At 41.7% G+C, this 22,782-nt stretch overlaps 1 protein-coding gene and 1 pseudogene across 6 annotated transcripts in view; both read left to right on the top strand.

Annotated features, from left to right (window-relative positions):
- ELAVL4 (ELAV like RNA binding protein 4) overlaps positions 1 to 22,782 on the top strand; it is a 145,856-nt gene that overhangs the window by 102,315 nt on the left and 20,759 nt on the right. For all 6 annotated transcript variants that reach the window (XM_019449348.2, XM_019449345.2, XM_053895572.1 and 3 more), the window contains exon 3: positions 18,040 to 18,143. In XM_019449348.2, coding sequence (XP_019304893.1) covers positions 18,040 to 18,143 — 104 coding nt within the window. The remainder of the gene's footprint in view (positions 1 to 18,039; positions 18,144 to 22,782) is intronic.
- LOC109266904 (40S ribosomal protein S12-like) lies at positions 9,098 to 9,496 on the top strand (annotated as a pseudogene).

The following is a 22,782-nucleotide window of genomic DNA, read 5'->3' as shown; positions in this document are numbered from 1 at the left end:
GTTTGTCAGACTCCAAAGTCTGTGTTTTTTTCTACTTTCCTAATAAATAACCCAACCTAACACAGAAGGAGGTGGACAATTTGCAGACTCCCCATGGCGTCTGTGATTTGAGGATCATTGTTTATCTTGCTGAGGTCAGGCACAAGTTCTCTCCGTGACTCTCCTTGCACCTACTTCAGTTTCTTGCTGACTTACAAATTTGGTTTTCTGCTTGGCCCTTGTTTTGCAGTTGGATGTCTGGTGATATGTGAGGTCCCATTACCATTAAGTGGATACAGATAGTTCGGGTAATTACTCTAATTCCTATGGCTGATAATGGAATTTCTCACCACAAACATCTTGACTCAGATTTAATCATTTTATTGGCGGTATGAGCATAAAACGTATACTTAATAATCCCCCAAATTTCCCTTTGTGTCTGTTTTCAAAGGCTTTGACATTCAGTACTTCCTCTGACCCTATCAAAATAGCCAACATATTGAGGCCAGAGCCTCCCAAAGAAGACTTGAGTCAAGAGCACTTGGCTTCTTGTTTTCCTTGCTCTTTCTTCTTTTTTTTCTTTTCTTTGCTTGCTTCCTGTCCTGCCTCCTCTTTTTGCCTTTTTATGTACTCACGTGCCATTTGATTAAAAGAGGATTTGAATTGGCTTTGTAAGATAATATGAAAGAGAGCTAGAATTAAAATAGCTATGGATTTTTTAAAAAGCAAGGTAGAGCAAAATGGGCATAGGATGAATGGTAAAAGGAGAACCAGAAGGAAAATTAAATTACATGTGGCTAGGTGACTTGTCTGAGAAGTAACCAACCACTTAGCCTAAGTTTTCTTTACATGAAGGAAAAATGGATGGTGACAACCTTGATCCCATTCTCAAGTGGTAAGCAGGATCCCAGCCCCCCCCCCACCTTCCCCCCGACACTCACATTAGCCCACAGACCTCTGTGGAGACACTTGCCAGCTATAATACAGCATGGGATATGAAGCCTGAACTCACATACATAGAGTTTTTCTTTCTTCATCTTTCTTGCTTGAGCCCATGTTGGATTGATTGACATGTTTTTTTCTGGCCAAGGAAGTCTGTGACAGAGAGAGGCTGCCTGACTGGAGTCCCTGTTTTCACTGTTTTTGTAAACAATGTGCCAAAGGAAGTGTTCTGAAGTGAGCTTCCTTGCCTGCTGCCATGAACTGAGGTATTAACTGGTCTCCAGATCTCTTCAGTCTTCCCCTCTCCCCTCAAACCCTGAGGCTGGGCACACAGGCACTTCAGTACTCTGCTACCATCTTCCTGGTAAGGGTCCCTGCAGTGAGTTCTGGCAGGTTCTGCATTGCCCAGGACTCTGAGCTGGACAGCAAGCAGGAAAATCAAATGTTACTCTCACCTTCTGGCCCTGACCCTGGAAACTGGAACTAGTTCTCAGCCACCTTTTCTCTTCCCCAGTGCCCCTTGCCAGTAAGTGGAGCTTTTTCAATGAGACAGACCACTGTCTAAGTACAAAAGAAATACAGCACTACCCCAGAGTGTTCTACCCTCCCCAACATACACATACATACCGAATGCTTCCTTCTCAGAAATACCAGACACAGTGCAGTGAACTCTAACCAGAAGTGAGACAGATATCAATAATATCTTGCATTACTCCCCAGCCCCTCTCACACACACACATAATAGGTATGTGCCTGGCCTTGCATAAGTCACTTTTTCCTTGTGGACCTCCCATTTTCTCGGCATACAATAGGAAGATAGATCCTTACCCTACCTTCTTTGCATGGGACTTGGAATTCAAACAGCTGACACATGTGGAGGCACTTGTAAACTAAAGCAGCCTATAAATGGGAGGGGCCCCTTCTGTCTCTTGACTGCTTCCCTCTTCTCACCAAGTGTCCTACCCCTGGGCCAATAGATGGATGAAGACAGAGGAAAGGAAAAGTAGGTATCTATTTGTTCTTGGTTCAGTCCTCAGTTATATAATTCCAAATAGGAAATAGGAAATGCCGTATGAGAAGGCAGGAGAGTGGAATGGGACCTTACATTTATTAAGAACTGCTGGATGCCAGTTGCTTTATATTTGTTATCTCATTTAATCCTGACCACAACCCCAAGAGGTAATAGCAGCCCCATTCTTTAGATGAGGAAACCAAAGCTCACGTTGTTTGAAGTGACTGACCGAGCTGTCTGTGTACCCATGTCTGTCTGACCACATGCTGTTGCCAGTTGGAACAAGAGACTTTCACAGAGAAGGTCCCTCGCATTCTTGCTGTTTCATCCTGAGTCTTGCATGTGGCTGTGTAGGATGTATTCCAGTAAACCTCAGAAATAGCTACAGTAATAATGAATAGCAGTTTTAGTGGTTCTGGAAGATTGTAAATGAAAGCCTTCAGTTCAGTATTTGAAAATGCCAGGATGATTTCTGAGATTGTTTTTAAAACCAGGCCACCTCTATGAGTGGCAACATGATAAAATGGAAGGTTCCACCAAGTTCTCATTATAGCTATGGGACTTTCAGTGGATCAAACTGTTCTGTGCCTCAGATTGTTGTACATAAAATGGGGAAAACGACACTGGTTCTTTCCACCTTACTGTGTGTTGATGGGAGATGGGCTACTAATGTGTTGGTAAGTCGTTAAAGTGCTATACCAATTCAGGATATTACTGTGGTCACCTAGAAGATAGAACATTGTGACGAGGGGATTTGTAAGGATAAAGCAAATACTAAACCCCTTGTGATAAGCTAGTTTTACTTTCTAGTCTGTCTTCCAGATGTTTTGTTCAGTTATCTATGTACATCTCAACAAAAGCTGATTAACTGCCTCAGACATCAGTGTCTAACTGTTATTAATGCTCAAGCTGATCAAATTACAATGCCACAGATCCTACTTGTGCTGTTAATATTAGATTTCGGATTCCGGTCTATAATGAATGATTTTTCCTCCATGCATTGGAAAAATTGGTTAGCAAGGTTCATAAGAAAGTTTAATTAGCAGGCTGTTTGTGAAAATAGTGGTCGTGAGTCATCATTTATAATGTTGAATTGTTCTTCTGTTCCTTGAAGAGCCACGTAGGATCCTTGTGTTTGGGAAGCTGGTGTCTGCATGCTGCCCACTTGAACTGCCCGTGTAACAAACTAATGACAAAAACAGCACATTTTAAATCCGAGAGAGGAAGAAGAGGTGTAGGGTATTTGTATATTTGTGTATGTGTGTCTGTGTCTTCCCGGGGAATATCATAGACCTACTATAATCTGGAACTGTGCTAGGCAGGATAGCTTTGTGATTAAGACGTAGACTGCTTGTGTTAGCATCCCAGCCTCATTAGTTACTAGCTGTGTAACAGGCAAGTTTTTCCCCTCTCTGTGCCTCGGTTTTCTCATTTGTAACATAGGGATATTGATAGGATTATTGTGAGCATCAACATATAAAACATGCAGAACAGCATCTGGTAAATAGTATATAATTCTTACAGCAGTTCTGTGAGGTGTAGGTATTATTAGCCCTATTTTACAGGTAAGGAAACTGGCTCAGAAAAGTTAACTAACTTGTTCAAGGTCACACAACTTCTAAGTGTCAGAACAAAATTGAACCCATGTTTGTTTGACTCTATTTTTTAAAAATTTACTTTAGAGAGAGAGCGCGCGAGCGGGGGAGAGGGGTAGAGGGGGAGAGAGAGAGAGTCCCAAGCAGGGGCCACATCCAGCGTGGAGCCCGACATGGGGCTCAATCCCACAACCCAAGGATCATGACCTGAGCGGAAATCAGGAGTCAGACCTCAACCGACTGAGCCGCCCAGGCATCCTGTTTGACTCTGTTTTTATCTGCAATACTAAAGTGGCTCCCAGGGTATTGTGCCTAGTTAGTTAAGTATAGATAATGTGCAAGTGTATGGCTGTATCTGTGCACCTCTACATGTGTACTTCTGCTTTGGTGTCCATACAGCCACACACAATTATGTTTTGTTTCTCCCCTAGGTCTTTGGTTCTCTGAGTGAAACTCCTTGAGCTATTGTATGCTGATACATAGTGAGCTAGACCCAGATTTGTACAAGATGAAAATATGTCTTCAGACATCTGACCCCCTCCCCACTATGCATCTCTGTCCTGTGTCTAGATTATCCCAGAGCAAGTCTGTGTGGTGTCCTCTGAGAAACAGAATCATAGACTGTTACAGTAAAAAGAGACCTTAGAACTGTTCTCTGGCTTCATTTCCTTTTTCCTGTGGGCCCCTCTGGTATCTCAGGAACTATACCTCAGAGCTGGGGCCCACACCCCCAGGCTAGGGTAATTATATCCTGAGGCAGTATTCTGTCCTGTTTCAAAGAGTAGTGCTCATTTGGGAATCTCATCTAAAAGTCTTTCCCAAAGGTGTTTAATAGGTTATATGTTTTTTTAAAAGAGGTTCTGTGACCAAATGAGTTTGGGAAACTGAAGTGAACCAAATTAAAAAGGGTTGTTTTTTTTTAATCACTGCTTCTTTGAGTCTGTGCTAATGCGTGTTACAAATCTTAAAAGGAATGTATAATACATAACATTGCCCTAGGAACTTTTTTTCCTCCAGCATTTTATGGACTGTCATTCTAAGCCAGGAGGAGCTAGGGATAAGTTTGTAGTAGAAGGGAAGGAGGCAGTTTGGGATAGTACCTACCTGATGACCTCCTGTTTTCTGTTAAGAAAGAGGTGGGGTTCTCTACTACACATGAGTGGGCAAGCAGAGGCCTTGGTGTCCTAGGAAAGTCTTAATGGCTCTCAGGAGAAACCGAATATGGTGCCAGATGGATCCATCCCTTCTGCACCAACACAGCCCCATCAAACATTAGGCATTTTTGTTAAAAATTACTGAGTACTAAGCATGTTCTGGGCATGATTTAAATCATGAGTTCCTTCGGTTTTCTGATTGTCAGGGTAACATTTCATTTTCCATTGCCCAAAAGAGGTGAGCCATAGAAGGTATTTATGTTTTGCAATTCTCACACACATTCCTGGGCATTTCTTCATTTTCACCTCTCCCAGGTACTTGACTCAGTGTAATGATGCTGGTCACACTTGCACAGAATAGCCATTCCCTAAGAAGCCCTTAGCTTTAAAAAAAAAAAAAAAAATCAAAGAAGATGGCTTCCCTCCTTGCTTCTTACACTACAGACCCATTTCTGCATGAGTCCTTTTGTTCTTGGGTTTTTGTTTCTTGATGTTGTCTTATTTCTTATCTGCAAGCTGACTGGTGATGAAAAGGGAAAATGTGCTTTGATTCTTGTTTCTTTTTTTTTTTTCATGGATCTGGGAAATATCTATTTTAGCATTTGTCAGATCCTAACATGATCATGAGATTCCTGTCTGGTACTTCACTATCAGTGAACTCCTTGATGATAGGGATGGGGTACTCATCTCTGCATTTCACACCGCTGTTAGTGGTGAATCCAAGGCCAGAGATCCCCAAGCCCTGATTTCAGAAATGACACACTGACAAAGATTCTCCGACAAAGTCCTTCTCTAGCTCTGCACAGACAAGTTATTTTTCTCACCTCCTTCATCAAGAGCCATGAATTTTCTTTTACTTTGGATAAAGACAGTTTTAATAGATTTATACTCAGTTAATATTTATAAAGCATCTACCTTGTGCCAGGCCCTCTCACATAAGTTATCTCATTTAATCTAAATCCCAACATGATATCGGAAGCCTCCACACACGCCTTCTCCACAGTGTCTGATGGGAGTTTTGGAAGCCGTTGTCTTAGTGTTACACACAGCACTTCCTTTCACCCACAGACTTTTCACCCACAGAATCTCATTTTGCCCAAAGGCTAATTACAGTGTATACAATTACTACTAACCTGATGACTTTTTCTACCCCTTCCTCCTTTGTTGTTGTTAGAACATCGTTTAACATCAGCTGCGTTTCTGGAATCACCTGTTGGTTTTGCATCCATTCTGGGTGGAAAGTCTTGTCTGTCTGACATCCAGACCTTTTGTTGTATGTGAGAGTAAGCCAACCAAGAATTAAGAATTCTGGTTCATTTCTCTGACTAGCTGGGAGTTTGCCAAAATCCTCCTCTTTTTGTTTCAACCCTTGTTAAAAATATGTTTAAATGTTTGACTATTCTTTCCTGTCTGTAAGAATATTCTGAACATAATTTAATTGAGTGTTGTTTCGATTAAGAATCTTTCATTGCCCCAGGGTCATCAGTCTGAACACTTGTTTTTGTGTGATAAATGCTGAAGGGTGAGGTGGTTGTCGCTGAGGTTTCTATTATCCATTGTACATTACCTATTTTTTCTCTTTCAGCTTTTTTTTTAAACTAGCTTTTTATCTCATGAATCGCCTTTCTTCCCTGAACAGACAGAAGAAAAATAGGGTTCAGATTAGTTTCATTTTGTCATTTGTTGAGGTATATTATTGAAATACATATTTGAAGATCTGTCGTTGGAGCAACTTATTTTATAGGACAAACTAAAAGAGGTTTAAAAAAAAAACCTCCTTTGGGAATTTGTTGGTTGGCTTTCTTTGTGGAATATTGTAGTTTTGTAACCAGTCCTTCCTGCTCTGGGGACTGCTGGAAATCATTTTGTATACTCTGCATTTCCATGAACCTTACCCCAGTAACACAGGCTTTGTTTCACATTTACTTGAACAGTTTGGGTGATACTGCCTCTGAAATCAGGAAACTCTGTTAAAAGCCTATTTGGACTTTGGAGCCAGATGGACTTGGGTCTTGGGATCTGAGGTCTCTGGACATCAGTCTTCTTGATTGTAAATGGCAGTGATAATGCCTACCTTGTAGGATTGTTTCAGGGAGCAGATGAGATGAGAGAAATAACGTACTCAGCTAGAACTTAAATGTTCTCACCAAAAATATGAGTAAGTAAATAAATAAATGTGTTTTATCATTGCACATCATATCAAATCGTATCATATCATCATGATGTACACTTTAAATATCTTACAGTCATATTTGTTGACTATATCTCAGTAAAGCTAGAAAAAAAATAAAGCACTCAGTACAATAACTGGCACATGGTAAGCACTCAAAAAATAACTATTTTTGTTCCTATTTATTCATTGAGTTCATTCACTTATTGAGTTCATTCACTCATTCATTCATTCAACATAGATTTATTGGAAGCCTACTATGTGCCAGACATTGGTCATACCAAGATTAATAAGATCCATGTCCCTGCCCTTAAGGGATTTAGGGTCCATTAAGAAATACATTTAGTTCAGCAAGCTCATACTGAATGCCCACTGTGGGACAAGTGTTTTGCTCATTGCCATCTTGATGCTACATGATGAGTTCTCAGCTTCTAAGGAAACTACGTCTACTTAGGAAGCCAGAATGTAGCCTCTGGAAATAACCTAGTACTGGTTCAATGTAATTTTAAATACTTCAAGAATTTGAAATAAGGGAGACCAGGTCCTGTCTTTTTCAATAGTGTTTGTTGTTGGCAGAAAGCAGACACACTCAGAATTTCAGATGCCTAAATGATTCTTGAATCTGTGCCAGAGGTATGGGGAGATGTCACATATACATCTGAGCCCAGATTCAACTTGGAAACAGTATTGACATTTCAGGTTGATACCAACAATCAGCGGCCTCCTGGAAGTAGTGGCTGTGAACAGAATGGCAGGTCTGTCTCCTCAAGGGATAGATGCTCATGCTTCCTCCTCCTGCTGGAATGCCCTTTTCCGTCTATTGTGTGGCTGTCTCCTATCAATCTTTTTGAATTAATCTCAGAAATCCCTCTCTCCTACTGTCATAACACTGAACCATACTCTACTATCATTATTATTCATAAGTCTGACTTTCTAGTAGACCATGAACTCCTTGCTTCTTCCTCAGTCCTCAGTTTCAGAATCTGGAGAACAGACTTGAAGATGATTGATACTAAAGTCCTTTCCAAGACTGTCATTCTGTGATATACTAGATCCAGTTTGGCAGGCACAACCAAGTTAGAAAGTGGGAATGGGATACTTGGGTGGTATATATTGAAATTAAATGAGAAGAATGAGGACTTAGAGATAGTACTAGAAAACTCAGGCTCTGTCAAAGTCTCAGACACACTGTGCCATGTCCAGCAGGTGTTTAGCATACAAATGAGCACATATTCAAGAAACCAGGGCACAGCAAAAAAAAAAAAAAAATGCACAGGCTCTGGAATCAGAGGAGTCTGGCTACTATTCTGCAGCCAAATAACCTTGGATATGTTACATCTACTTCCTGGGCCTCAGATTCCCCTATTGTAAGACAGGGATAGAAATGCCTGCCTCAAAGTGGTGAATCACTGGACTCTACTCCTGAAACCAGTACTACACTATACGTTAACTAACTTGAATTTAAGGGGCACCTGGGCGGCTCAGTTGGTTAAGCCTCTAACTTTAGCTCAGGTCATGATCTCACAGTTGGTGAGTTTAAGCCCCACGTTGGGCTCGCTGCTGTCAGCACAGAGACTGCTTCAGATCCTCTGTTCCCCCCTTCTCTCTGCCCCTCCCCTACTCTCAGATCCTCTGTCCCCTTCTCTCTCTGCCCCTCCCCACTAGCGTCCTGTCAGAGTCTCTCTCTCTCTCTCTCTCTCTCTCTCTCTCTCTCTCTCTCAAAGATAAATAAACATTAAAAAAAACTAACTTGGGGCACTTGGGTGGCTCAGTCGGTTTAGGGACCAACTCTTGGTTTCGGCTCAGGTCATGATCTCATGGGTTCATGGATTTGAGCCTCATATAGGGCTCTGCATTAACAGCGCAGGGCCTACTTAGGATTCTCTCTCTCCCTCTCTCTGCACCCACCCCCTACCAATCACACTCGCTCTCAAACTTAACAAAAATTTTTTTAAGCTAACTTGAATTTAAATTAAAAAAAATAGTACTTACATAAAAAAATGTCTGCTTTAGAAGTTGTGAAGATTTAAATAATGATATATGTAACGTGTTTTGCTTGTAGGTGCTTAGTAATTAGTCTCTATCCTTTTTATTTCCTCAGTTAGAAATCAGGATAAACTGAAACACGTTGGGAGTGTTGGGTCTAAAATAAATACGATTTAGCTCTTTCCCTGCTGCCCCCCAGGAGTGCAGAGGGGGAGGCTAGGGTACACTCAAGATTTGGCTCCACCCATAACCCACCACCATGGCCAGGGAAGGCATTGTAGCTGGAGGTATAATGGACATTAATACTGCTTTACAAGAAGTGTTGAAAGACTCATTCCACGATGACCTAGCACATGGAATTCACGAAGCTGCCAAAGCCTTAGACAAGCAAGCACCAAGCCCATCTTTGTGTGCTTGCGTCCAACTGGATGAACCTATGTATGTCAAGCTGGCAGAGGCCCTTTGTGCTGAACACCAAATCAACCAAATTAAGGTTAATGACAACAAGAAACTAGGGGAATGGGTAGGCCTCTGTAAAACCGACAGAGAAGGAAAATCCCATGAAGTGGTTGGTTGCAGTTGTGTGGTGGTACAGGACTATGGCAAAGAGCCTCAGGCCACGGATGTCACCAAGGAATACTGGAAATGCAAGAAATGAACAATAAAAAACTTAGCCCTTGTTCCTCAAATTAATAAATAAAATATAATTTAGAACCTTTCATCTTAGCGTTACAAGGGATCAGTCCGTCTTGCTGACTGCTGCCCCCTTCCCTGATAACAAACATTGGTCTCTGCATACTTCTAGTCATGGCACCCTTACCACCTCACAAGGCAGCCACACTCTCATCAATCATTATTAGAAAGTTCTTCCTTTTATCAAGGCAGAAATCTGCTCCCTAACTTTCTTCTCCCAGATCTTTATTCTCTCCCTTATGACAAGCCTACCCCTGCTTTCCCATGACAGCCTTTCAAATATTAGAATTGGCTCTGAGCACCTCTAGAGTCTTTTCTCCTTCAGACTGAAGACTACAGGTCTTTCAGATGTGTCTCATGGTACTGATTCTTCTGGACGTGGGTAAGGCCCTGGTAAAAAAGTTTGCAGCTCTTCCTGGTCCCTTTCTGTTTGGTATATGGGAAATTGAGTGGGTTAAGAGGATGTAAGTATGTATGTGAATAGATCATATTCATCTGTTCACCCAACGGGTATTTACTGACTATCCAACAATGTTATGGATCCTTTGGTAAGTCCTGGGGATACAGAGATGAATAAAATAGCATCTTGGCCCCAAGTTGCTCCTCACCTAGTGAGGAACAGGGATACATTAAGAGATGGTTTTGAAAGGATATGTCAGTGAGATCGTTCCCCTGATCTGCAGGGCTGAGGGGAGTGGGCTGGCATGGTTTTCATATATGTCTTATTCCGCAGCATTATAGAGTCAGTTTGAAGAAACCAGGGGTGCCCCTTTCCTCTGTTCAGTCACTTAGCAAGTGCAGTGGGGGGCTGCCCTCACGTTCACTTGTGTCATTGCTCTGACATTCCAGGCATGCTCCTGCCTCAGGAGCATGTTATGGTTTGTGGGATTAAGCCCCACATCAGGCTCTGTGCTGACAGTACAGAGCCTGCTTGGGATTCTTTGTCTCCCTCTCTCTGCCCCTCTTGCTTACTCCCTCTCTTTCTCTGTCTTTCTCTCTCAAAATAAATAAATAAACCTTTTAAAAAAAAAAAGATTTCTTCTGTTTGGGATGCCCTGCCCTCAGAGAGAAGGGACTGGCTGCCTCCTTTCCCTCAGGTCTCTGCTCTCACGTCACCTTAGCAGCGAGACCTCACTTGACCATTCTATTAAAATATTGCAACCCCATCCCCTATACTTTTCCCTCCTCTGCTTTATTTCCTCCCCAGTACTCACCATCATCTGACAACTTTTATATTTTATTTATGTTTCTTGTCTTGCTCCATCACCCTCAATCAGAATATAGATTCAGTGATGGCAGAAACCAAGTATTTTTGTTCTCTTCTAGTCTCAGTAAATGGAACTATGTCTCGCACATGACAAGTGTTCAGTAAATACCTGTGGCGTAAATTCATGCAGTGCTTGGATTCAGCCCTCAGGTTGGAAGGTCATCCCTTGGTAGGAAAATCCTATCAAAATTTTACTGTTTCTTCAAAGCTGAGCTCATGTGCCTCTACCTCCAGGAAGCCTTCTGTACTCTGCTCAGAATCAGTCTTCATCTCCTCTGTTATGTGTATACTTTTGTTATTGTTCTTGTTCTTGTATATGGTTTTAAAATAAATATCTCTGGTATATTTATTATTTTTGCTGAGCTATAATTAATTCTTATATCTATTTTTCCCTTCTGCATATTAAGTCTCCTGAAGTCAGGAACAATATCTTGGTCATTTTGGGGCCCACTCATGGTATCTGGCATGTTGTAGATGCCTGTTATACATGGAGTCTGTGTGCCTATAGCATATTATGTGCTCCAATATAAAAGAAAAGCATCAAAAACATTCTCTCCCTTTAAGAAGGTTGGGACCTCAATGAGAAGATAACAGTCTCATAGACAATAGTAGAAAGCAATATTTAATGGGGCATGAGAGAAGAAAGACAAGGAACCAGCATCCACTGAGCATCCGTTATATGCCAGGCACTTTGCATGCATTATCACTTTTAATCTCCCTAATAATTCCATGAAAAAGTAATCTTAAGTTCATTTTACAGGTACAATTACTGCAGCAGAAAGGAACAAAGTGGGAATGCAGAATTGGGGGATGAAAAGAAATAATGTATACAAAGAAATTCTGAGGACTTTCCCATCTGTGCTTCCCTTCCCTGCTACTAAGGATTAGATGTATAGTTTTCTCAGAAACCAATGTGTAGGGACATTACTTGAACTTGGTTAGCTAAGGCCACACAGCAATAAGCTGAAGCTGCATTTCTTAATCATTACATTTCTGTATCAAGTCTCCAGATGATGCCAACAATACTGGTACAGGGACCACACTTAGAGTACAAAAACTTTAAACCATACTTAGTTTGAAGCAACTGTGTGAACTACCAAAAGAAAAGAAATTCTCTGACTAGTTGGTTCTACTAACCCTGAGCCTGCAGAAGAAAAGTGAAGACCCAGAATGCCCAACACCATGTAAAACCCACAGAGGTGGGGTGGGTGGGAACAGAGCCATGGATGCTCCAGAATCTCAAAGCATCCCCAGTCAGTGTGAAGAAGGGGAAGAGACCCCAGCGCAGAGTGTGTGCATGTCCTTGAGTGCTTACTTGATGCTGGACACTCTGCTGTGCCTTTTCACAGAAGCCAGGCCCTGTGGAGAGAAAAGCTTGAGCCCAAAAGTCACACAGATCTGGGCTTATTCAGATCCTAACCGTGGACCCTACTTACTGGTTACCTTTGGGCAGGTTACTTAACATGTCTTAGTCTATTGTTCTTATCAGCCCAATGGGCCTGATGGTACCCATTTCACACAGGATTAAATTGGGTAACAGTAGGCCACTTAGCACAGTGCCTGGCACAAGGCAGACCCTGAATAAATGGTAGCTGCTGTTAGTCTATGTGTTAACATAGTTAACCCTCACAGTGATTCTCTGATTGTGAGGATAAGGGATTATCCCTGTTTTCCCAGATAAAGGAATATGCTGCTGAAGCTTAAATGGCTTAACCAAAGTTATACAACAAATAAGTTTTGAAACACACACACACACACACACACACACACACACACACACACACTGTGTGTGTGTGTGTGTGTGTGTGTGTGTGTGTGTGTGTGTGTGTGTGTGTGTGTAATAACAGCTTCAGGTCTCTCTGACCCTCCTTAGGGTGTGTTCAGGTAGATTTTGAGCCATCTGACATCTCAGGACTGGCAGGGAGGGAGTCTTGGGATTCATAGTTGGCTGCAGTTAACGCAGCATGCGGATTACTGCCATGCAGGTGATCTTAAGGTGACTGGGGATTTTATCATGTGCTTGGAGAACAGAATTTCATCCTGAGCTCGGGGTTCTAACATTCACAAGAATCCTTACTCAACTCAGAAGTTTTTATCAACAGCAGCTACCCATCTGGCTGCCCCCTCAGGGACTTTGCAGATGAGGGGAGTAGCAGTTAGGTTTCTGGAGAATGACGATTTTTGAAGAAAGAAAGAGCAAAGTGTGCAGGTTGGCAGTGCAAAATGCTGAGGCCCTTTCCAGCCAGCCTTGCAAAGGGATGGCTTCTCTGTTGCTGCCGTCAGCCATGAGGATGTCACATTTCTGGTCCTGCTGTCATAACCCCCAGGACCCCAAAGGCAAGGGAAAACAACTTCTATCCAGAATGACCAAGAAAATGGTACTATAATCAGCTATAAGGGTGATTCCTAGAGTCTGAATGCAATAAAAATGCTTAGCACAACTATTGAAGATAATTTTGTTTTTCTTAGATGATTCAAAAAAGCCTCAGAGGTATTTCAGGGCTTTGGAATAGTTGTCAGGGACATTTTAGTTCAAATGGAGTTAACTGTGAGTATGGCAAAGGGTACTGGATTTGGAGTCAAAAGATCTAAACCAGGGGTCAGCAAACTATGGCCAAAAGGCCAAATTGAGCCCACTGCCTGTTTTCCTAAATGTGTTTTATTGGAACACATATTGTCTATGGCTGCTTTCATGCCATAATGGCAAGGTTGTCATGACAGAGACCAGAGGACCCACCAATCCTAAGCTACTTACTATCTCACCCTGTATAACAAAAGTTTGCCAATCCCTGATCTAGACTAAGATCCAGCACTATTTTCTCTGATCTTCAGTTTCCACATCTATAAAATGATGATTATCTCTCCCATGGGGTTGTTGTGAGAGTCAAATGTGACAGAATGGGTGGCAAAGCTCTTTGGAAATGCAGAAGACAGGCAGCACCTGATCTGTGCTGGAGGAGAGCTTACCTAGACATCCTTTGTGCTTTCTTTTCCAATCTTTGGTGTCCACTTGTCATGTTCCCCCTTTCTCACAAATGGAAAAAGAATTCCCTAGGTATCCCACCTTCCCCCCAAACATAAAGCATTCTTCTAGAAATGGAGGATTGGTACAAACATATGTATCCACTCTTTCATCCCTCAAATATTTGTTGGGCACCTACTGTGTTCAAGGAAGCAAACTTTTATAAGCTAGTTCTTGTAGGGAGAAATGTTTGGTTTCCAAGGGGAGAAGTTGGTATACAAATTATTACAACAGAATAGAGATGTTGCCATGTCAGAGTAGGAGGACCCATCATGTGTTTGTGTGTGTGCATGTACATATGTGCAGTTTATAAAAACAGAAATATTCAGGTTCAGATTTAAGAAAAGCCTGTGAACCTCTTTAATCTAAAATACACTGAAGTGCCTTAAAGTGTAGCCATTATATATAACTGTTTCCCTTTGGAAACTACATTCTAATTTTAAGTTTCCATCCCAAACTACCAAGAAAGCATTTCCTGCCCATGCATGGTCACTGGGGATCCCTCATCTATGCCTGCTGGACAGGACTATTAAGGAGTGGTAACACATGTCCGGGTGGTTGATCACCTGAGCATCAAGGAGTCAGGTGCTCACTGCAGTTTACAAATTTTGGAGGCAGTCTTCATTTTATAATATCATCTGTTCTTTATTGATTTTTTTATTGATGATTCAATAAACATAACTTCAATGATTTAATTGTTTTATTTGACCAACTTGCTATCAAAATAAACTCCTAAAGTGAGAACAAAAGTAAAGTTAAAAAACTTAATGTTCTAAAAATACTGTTGCTATACCTATCTGGTGAAATCTTGTTATTGCTGATAAAGAAAAATGTAGTTATTTGGGAAAAAATAATAAGAGGACCTTATCTATTTCTGGGAGGCAGATACGCACACACTTGGCTCTAGGCTCCAGACTGGGTCCCCTGGGCCTTCCCAGCATGATGGCTCTCTTAGTCCCCATGGAAATAGTGTTGGTATTTTTTGTGAATGTGTTTCATCTACATTTTTCCATGTGCATTTAAATATAGGACTGCAAACCCAAAACTCATCAAACAATGTATGTCCATCATACATACAAGTTAAAACATAGAATTCTTCCTCATTTTACTCTCCCCCCACTAATCATTTTTTAAAGAAATGAGGCTTGGGTTTTTATATTTTCTACCTTGGGATTTAATCCTGTCTAGAGTGTTTTAAAAGAGACTGCTTAGTCTGCTTAGGGGGTGCCTGAGTGGCTCAGTCAGTTAAGACTCCAACTCTTGATTTCGGCTCAGGTCATGATCTCAGGGCTTGGATCTCAGGGTTCGTGAGATCAAGCCCCATTTCAGGCTCTGTGCTGTCAGCGGAGAACCTGCTTGGGATTCTGTCTCTTCTCTCCCTCTGCCCCTCCCCCCATTTGTGCTCACTTGTGCCCTCTCTCTCTCTCTCAAAATAAATAAATAAGCAAGCATTTTTAAAAAGAGACTGCTTAGTTCCATCGAGTATTTTTTATTAGACTTAGCTGGACTCCTACGTTGGCAAGAAGCACGTGAGGAAGCCATTTGTGAACAAGGTAGCACAGGCAGTTTCATTGTGATGCCAGTTTATCTCATGTCTTTCATTTCCCAGGCAATGTTCTTCACCTCCATTCCCCTCTGCTTGAATGCAGTGTTCTGTTTCAGAGTTTGTACCTCGTTATTTCAGATCAAGGAGAATCTCTAGTCTTTCCCCCTCTTCCTTTCTGAAACGATGTTCATCTGGTTTTTAGTTTTTCCCAAAAGCACCTTCATTCCTGATGTTAAGTGCAGTTTCTCTCTAAACCTAGAGCAGGTGATGACAGCACAGTTGTGCTAATTGCAGTCAACCTGAGGTGATGGTGGGTTTGGGACTGATACAGGCAGGTGGGGAGGTATGACACAGCTTGCTGGACAGGAGTCCTTTCCTTCACTTGACCTTCAGAACCTTCCTAGGACCTGAAGCAAGGGTCTAAACCAAAGATAAAATATAGAATGTAAAAACATAGCTGCTGTATTTATTTTAGATTACCATAACTATATGATAATTAGAAAGAAAGATCTAGTGTATCAGGGAATGTGCATCACTGGTAGGCATGATAAATTTCTCCACATACATTCCATCAGCATGATGAATCATGAACTATTTGGGTTTAGGTTCAGTGTTTGCAGCTAAGTGGTGAGTGTTTTGTCTGTATTTTTTCATATTTCATTTTAATTTTATAAAAATTCAATTTAGCTGGATAGATTGACTGTCTGACTTGTTTCCTAGAACTAGCTAAGGTTTATCATTGAGATTATTGCTTTAAAAATGCCCTTCAAAGCATCTCAACATGGTGCACAACTGTTTAAATAAATAATTGTAAGAATAGTTTAGTGCTGCAATTTTTAAGGCTTCTCTTATTTACAAGGAAAATAGAACTGATAAATTTGAATGATGAAAATGGATTTAATTAGGTGAATTTAGTTGGGCTTGATGAGGTGGAGCCAAATTTAGGATAATGATATTTTTAAACTAATGCCTCTTGTATTTTAGGATTTGCAAAAGTTTCTCAGAACATGTGGCAGGGTCGTGTAATTCACACACACCTCTCTCTCACACACACTTTTACTCTTCTGCACACACACATACACACACATGTAGAAGGGCCCCAGCAGCTAGAGTGTGTTTAGCATTCGCTCTTCCTCCTTCAGTTACTAATTCTGCCTATAAAGGGTATATCTGGCCAAGTTTGCTCCTGTCTTTCCTGTTATTCCAAAACACAGAGGAGTTTTCTAATGGAAAGTATTGTCATTTTGGGTTTTCCATTTTGGGGACAAAAGTGGGCACTGAGCCATTACTCATGATCCTCTTTGCTTGCGTCCTATAAAGGATAACAAAGTCACCCGTTTTCTGATCCAGAACCCAACTTGTTTTCCCAGGTTCCCTCCTACAACCAACACAAACACAGACATTTACCAGCAAAACAGAAGCTGTTGGAAAGATTTTTTGGCTGCTGAAATGGGCTCCTGTCACCAGGACATGGCAGGCTTTTTGCTGTATTGTCTCCCAGCCCTGGCCCGGGTACTCCAGAAAGAGCTTTATGTAATCAGTCTTCCCTGACATGTGACGTCCTGTCATTTTCCTCCCTTTCGGCTCCACTGCCGCCCACAAATCAATAACATTGCTTGGGAAGTTCAAGCTGGCTTTTCAGCCACCCTAAGCTCTGTATTTCTTAAAGGGTATGTCAAAAAATGTAAAGTTTCCTAATGATATTTCTGGCTGATGACACATGGCAGAGCTGATGGACTATTTATAATCAGTGGCACGATCGCAAGCACATTATTTTTATTTCACTTGGGGGGAGCCCTGTCACTTGCTACCTCTCTTTGCAGACAAGTTGATGCCATCTCCACCTAAAGGAGCTAAATCCTCTTTGCAGAATGTGTTTGCACTCTCCCCTTTGTGTTAGGAGCTCCCCAGTTCTTTCTAATAGAACCTCCTCTTTTTTTTAAATTGTTTTTGGGCTGGGAGGGGAGGATGATGAGGGCAACCAATGATTTGTAGCAACTGCTTTAAATTCTGGTCATGCCTTCACTATAAATGTCTCAGTCTTTGCTGCTCAGATCCTGCTACATTCCTCTGAGTGTGGGCGTGGCTGGCATGACTGAGGCAGCAGACACAGCTACCGCATTCAGCACTCGCCCCAGTTTTACAGGACTGAGCATAGCATAGCTGTCTTTCGTTGAGCAGCTACTATATTCTAGGCAATGTACCTGGTAGGCATTTTATACACAGTGTCTCATTAACCCTTTCAAACTTGTCTCTGGCAAGTGCTGTTATCTCCAGAGAAGACATATGGGGGAAAAAAATTGGGACATCCAGTGACTTCTCTCCACAGTCACACTGCCCATAGGAAAAGCCCCATGACTCCAGTTCAGATCTAACAAAGCACACCTGCTCTCGTTCAACTACCTTTTCACCTCTGTCCAATTAAGTGGACACTTGTGTACGTATGTGGATGTGCAGGGGCACTTACCCATTCCCAACGTGGGCAGCTGCTGGGAGTTCATAGGCTGACCAAAGTGAGAGATGGAAGAATTGGAAACTTCACCTGGGGTAAACCCTGGTGTAAAATAAACCATATACTAGAGGAGGGTTTTGACTCACTGCAATGGGAAGTATTACTGCTATAAAGATACTGAGCTCTCTTTCTCTCTTTCTCTTTTTAAAATGTTTCCACAGGACAGAGTTTAGGGTATGGATTCGTTAACTATATTGATCCAAAGGATGCAGAGAAAGCCATCAATACTTTAAATGGACTCAGACTCCAGACCAAAACCATAAAGGTAAGAAGTGATATGCTGTCCTGATTGGGAGGCACTGGTTAAATTTTGTTCCTTTGATCTCATAAATCCAGGCTATCAGGGAGCTGGAAGTGGTGTTCTTTATTTATGCAAAGGACATTTATCATCCACAGTGCTAAGTGGAGGACACAGATCATTACAAAGAATGAGATGTAGGCTGAGTAGAGGGAAGGGACTGGAGGGTAGATGGGGTGTCAGGGCCCACCAAGAAGGCCTGTGAGCCCAAGCCTGCAAAGATGGCCAGAACTAAGCCATGGGAAGAAGCTGAGCCAGAGAAGCTGTTCCACACAGAGGGAACAGCACATGGGAAGCTGTGAAAATGAACGTAAACATTATGAGTGGGGAACAGCATATAGGATAGCATGGTCTGATTTGGGATGGGAGGTGGGCAGGAGCCTCATGTGGCAGGCTGAAACAGTTTGGCTTTACCTAAAGGGGACAAGGACCTCCCTAACTGTGACTAGAAAAGAAAAAAAAATCTGTTATAAATAAACACTAATATAATAGGGATGGGGACTATCAAATTGTTAGGAACACAGTAAAGGAATGACAGAAAAAGTAACATTCGAGCAACTGGAAAATAATTAGAGCTGTAGATAATATCTCAGGTAGGGTTGTTTTAAGTCGAAAAAGAGAAACAGTTACCCAGAGCCTGTTTCTCCAGAGGTTTCTATGACTATGCCGTCACTCTCTCGGTTCAGATTTCCCCTTGTGGAGATCCTTCAGGAGGTGGTGCTGTTTGCTTTGAGGGCCCCCTCTGATAGCTAGTGGTGGTCTCCTGGATGGAGCCTTCTCCTCCTCCTCAGTCTCCCTTCCCCTTTTTCCCCCACCTCCAGGCAGCATCCTGCTTGGGGGCAGCTGCCAGCCCATTAATGAGTCCCATCCTTCATAGCCTATTAAACCACAGGGAGGTGTCTCCTGGGCGCTCTTATCCTCACGACAGCAGGTCTGACGCAAAGTAGGACAAAAGAGAACCTCTCCCAGAATGGAAATCTATAGATGGCACCAGCTCTCAGCGTATGAAAACACAAAAGCAGAACTTTTTAGTTCAACAGAGCCACTTTTCCAACATCAGGACTGACAGAGAGAGACTGTTGGTGTAAGATAATTTCAGCTAGGAGGTAATCAAAGCAAAACCAAAACAAAAATCTTCTTTTTTTGGAATATTATTATCCGATTGTCTTCCTTCCTTCCTTCCTTCCTTCCTTCCTTCCTTCCTTCCTTCCTTTATTTTAAGCAGCTTTACTTTTGCAATTGAGTTTAGCTTATTTCCAAAAGTGCTTGCTTTCATGATCTCATACAATCTGTAGTACACAAAGACCCCCAAATCAGCCTGATTCAGGCTGCCTCAGTCTCATCTTACAATCAATCCCTTTGAGCTATCTAATGGAGAAATAATTAAGAGTTGTTTAATTATGGGGTAGTCCTCTGAGAGGCAGGAGGATTAATTTCTTTCAAAGGAAAAACATACCTATTTTTACGCTTTACGTGAAGATGGGATGCTCACGTCCCTGATTGTTTGATGAGGCCACACCAGGTTGAGAGCTGTATTTGTGGGTTTGATTGATTTTTCTGTGCTATCCAGTTCAGCATTAGAATGTCAGACATTTACTCTTCCCTTGATGGACACGCTGACCTTGAACTGAGAAAGGTACTTTTTTTTTTTCCTCTACAGTTTTCTTGAAACCCCAACCTTCCCAAGAGTTTAGGATCAAATCATCAGCCATCCATTTTACCTTTTTTTTTTTTAATATTCCATGAAGCTGTTGAGTTTCCTGAAAGACTGATTGGACCTGGCTTTTCTGCGCTCAGAATGCACCCCCTGATCCATCAAGCCATCAGAAGTAGTGCTTTGTCTAAATAGATCTTACAGACAAGGAACGTCGATTATTTTCTTTCTGCAGGAAGGCTGTCTGCCTTCTCTTCTCTACATCCGTTGCCCCACCCCCTCACCCACCCTGTGCTCACCCTGCATCAAAACGCTGCCAACACATTTGCACCCAGCAGTAACATGGGCTTCCGAGGCATTGTAGGATTCAAAATGCATGATGCCATGGCTGAATCAATAATTTCCATCCTCTACTACGAATGAAAATTTAATGTGCAAACCTGGGGATTTCAGCCCTTTCATTAAAGCAGTTTATTTGCCTTACTAAAAATTAAGTTTGAGTGATAGGTTCTTTTATTAACTTTTCTTCCCTTTCCTAAAGGGACACAATGTTTAAGGTAAAAATCATATTAAAGGGGAGGAAAAAAGCAAACCCTTTTCATGTGCTGTTAATAGTCTCATCATTTATTAATTTTTTAAAATTGCTTTTCTGCCTTTCAGGCCACTGTTTACTTCTGCTTCAGTCTGCTTTGATAAGTGACATGAGATTTATCTCTTTGCTCTGACTCCCAAGAAGGAATAGATAACTTTCATATCTGGAAAAAACAAATATCTTCCTGGAAGCATGCTTTACAGAGATCTGCCCAGAACTATCTAGTACATGTTTGCAAGATATGGTCAAGTTTGTCCCTCCTTCTCACATTTCTGGAGCATTTTTGAAGTGCTTTGTGCAAAACACAATACTTTTTAAAAAATTTTTGTTTAAGTTTATTTATTTTGAGAGAGAGAGAGAGAGAGAGAGAGCAGGGGAGAGGCAGAAAGAGAAGGAGAGAAAGAACCCCAAGCGGGCTCTGCTGTGTCAGCACAGAGCCTGATGCAGGGCTTGAACTCACAAACTGTGAGATCGTGACCTGCGCCAAAACCAAGAGTCAGATGCTTAACTGACTGAGCCACCCAGGTGCCCCAAAACACCCTATTTCAAATGTAATGTACAACATAGCTGCAGGAAAACCAAGAGTTAATTGTTGTTGTTATATTTTAATTCCTAGGTTTTAATGATTAACTGCTAGATTCAGGGATAGTTCTAGAAAGCCCTGAGGGAAGGGTGTAGACTATAGTGAGGTGGAAAGCAATAAAAATGGCAGGTACTAGTCAGCTACTACAGATTGTTTAAACCCAGATTGTTGCCAGGTCTTCCAATTATTCAATAAAAACTGAAATCTAGATATTTTTAATGCCAAATCTGTCAATTTCTAAAGGTTGGAAACCAACTTAAAATTTTTAAAGCATAGGTAGTCAGGTCAAACAAAACTTAATAGTTGACCTGTGGGCAAGCAGTGTGTGGCCTCTGAAGTCAAATTTAAGTACAAAAACACTGTTTTGCTTATTGGACGTGAATGATTCATTCACCTCCTAGTGGAAGGTGCCCCCAAATGATGGTTCCCTGTTAACAACTATTCATTGTCGCTTTAGTAAGGTGGATGTAATGTGACTATGTGCCAATATCAAAGGCATATAGAGGGCAAGGCCAGGCCTCTGTCCTCAAAGAGAATACAGTCTTGGCATAGACACAGCATCAAAGCAGAGAAAGAACGTGATTCATTAATTAAGCCCCTATGAGTAGTGTGGATGACTGCAGATAACGTGCCTATCTGGATCAAACAAATATATTTTTTGGAAACATGCGTTACAGTGATCTCCTAGGAACATCTAGTACATGTTTGCAGACGTGACTACAGAGGAATTATTCTTTGAATTATAACTTGTTTAGTGGGAGAAAGTGGCCAGGCTCAGAGATGAAATGACCTGTCCAATGGCACACCAGTGACCAGCAGCTGAGCTGAGCTAGCATCTGAAGGGCCTGTGAAGGACTCTGCCACAAGAGGAGATGCTTAATATATGAGCATATGCTTGAAATAATAATAATTATTTATTATAATTATACTACTAATAATAGTAATGCTACCTTATATTGAATATTTACTGTGTACCAACAGTAAATATTTACATGCTTGAGAGGATTGAATTCTTGAAACATCCCTAGGGCTAGATGCTTTACACACGTGAACTCTACTTCTTAAGATAGCCCTGTAAGAAGGTGCTATTCTCTCCGTTGTACAGTTGAGGAAACTGAGGCCCAAAGAGGGTAGGAGACTTACCCAGGATCACATGGTTGGTATGTGAGATTTGGAGTAAAGAAAGGTGTTTTAAAAATAACTCTAGCAGTAGGCTGTAAGTGTTGGAAGGTCACACTGTGTGTTTGCTCAGCAGCACGTGCATTCTATGAGATTGTTTGGGTCTGTATTTGGCTCTGCACACACAGATAATACTCCCTGGCATGGGAAGGAGATATAAAAAGCAAACAAATTGTGTGGTTCTTCCAGGTTCTTCATTAAGCAGACTTGTGGTTTGGGACTTCTGCCATCAACCTGAGTACAGACCTAAGTTCAGGTCTTTTCTTCTTGAACCCCTGCTTTCCAGGCTCTGTGCTAGGTCCTGGGATTTAGGTGACCCAGAGATGGCAGTGCCCTAGACTTTCTCCCATCTACATGTGTTAGAGAGGCACAGAGCATGGACCGTGGGCTTACATGTCTAGCCTGACAGACCAGCCTGGCACTCCACTTGGGAAAGTGGGTCTTATCTTAGGATTTCAACTCTGAACACAGTGGAGATGATTTGCCCCATTTAGAGTTTTGAGAGTGCTCTTTGTTGAGCTTTTCCTCACTTGTCTCCAACAGAGATCACATTAGACTTTGGGATGTATTGGGTTGAAATGACTGTGGGTTCTGGAAA

This window comes from Panthera pardus, unplaced genomic scaffold, assembly GCF_024362965.1.
Source record: "Panthera pardus isolate Hobbes unplaced genomic scaffold, ASM2436296v1 HiC_scaffold_11, whole genome shotgun sequence".
Taxonomy (NCBI): domain Eukaryota; kingdom Metazoa; phylum Chordata; class Mammalia; order Carnivora; family Felidae; genus Panthera; species Panthera pardus.
Note: the sequence above shows the minus strand (reverse complement) of the source record. Positions and strands in the feature narration are given on the sequence as shown.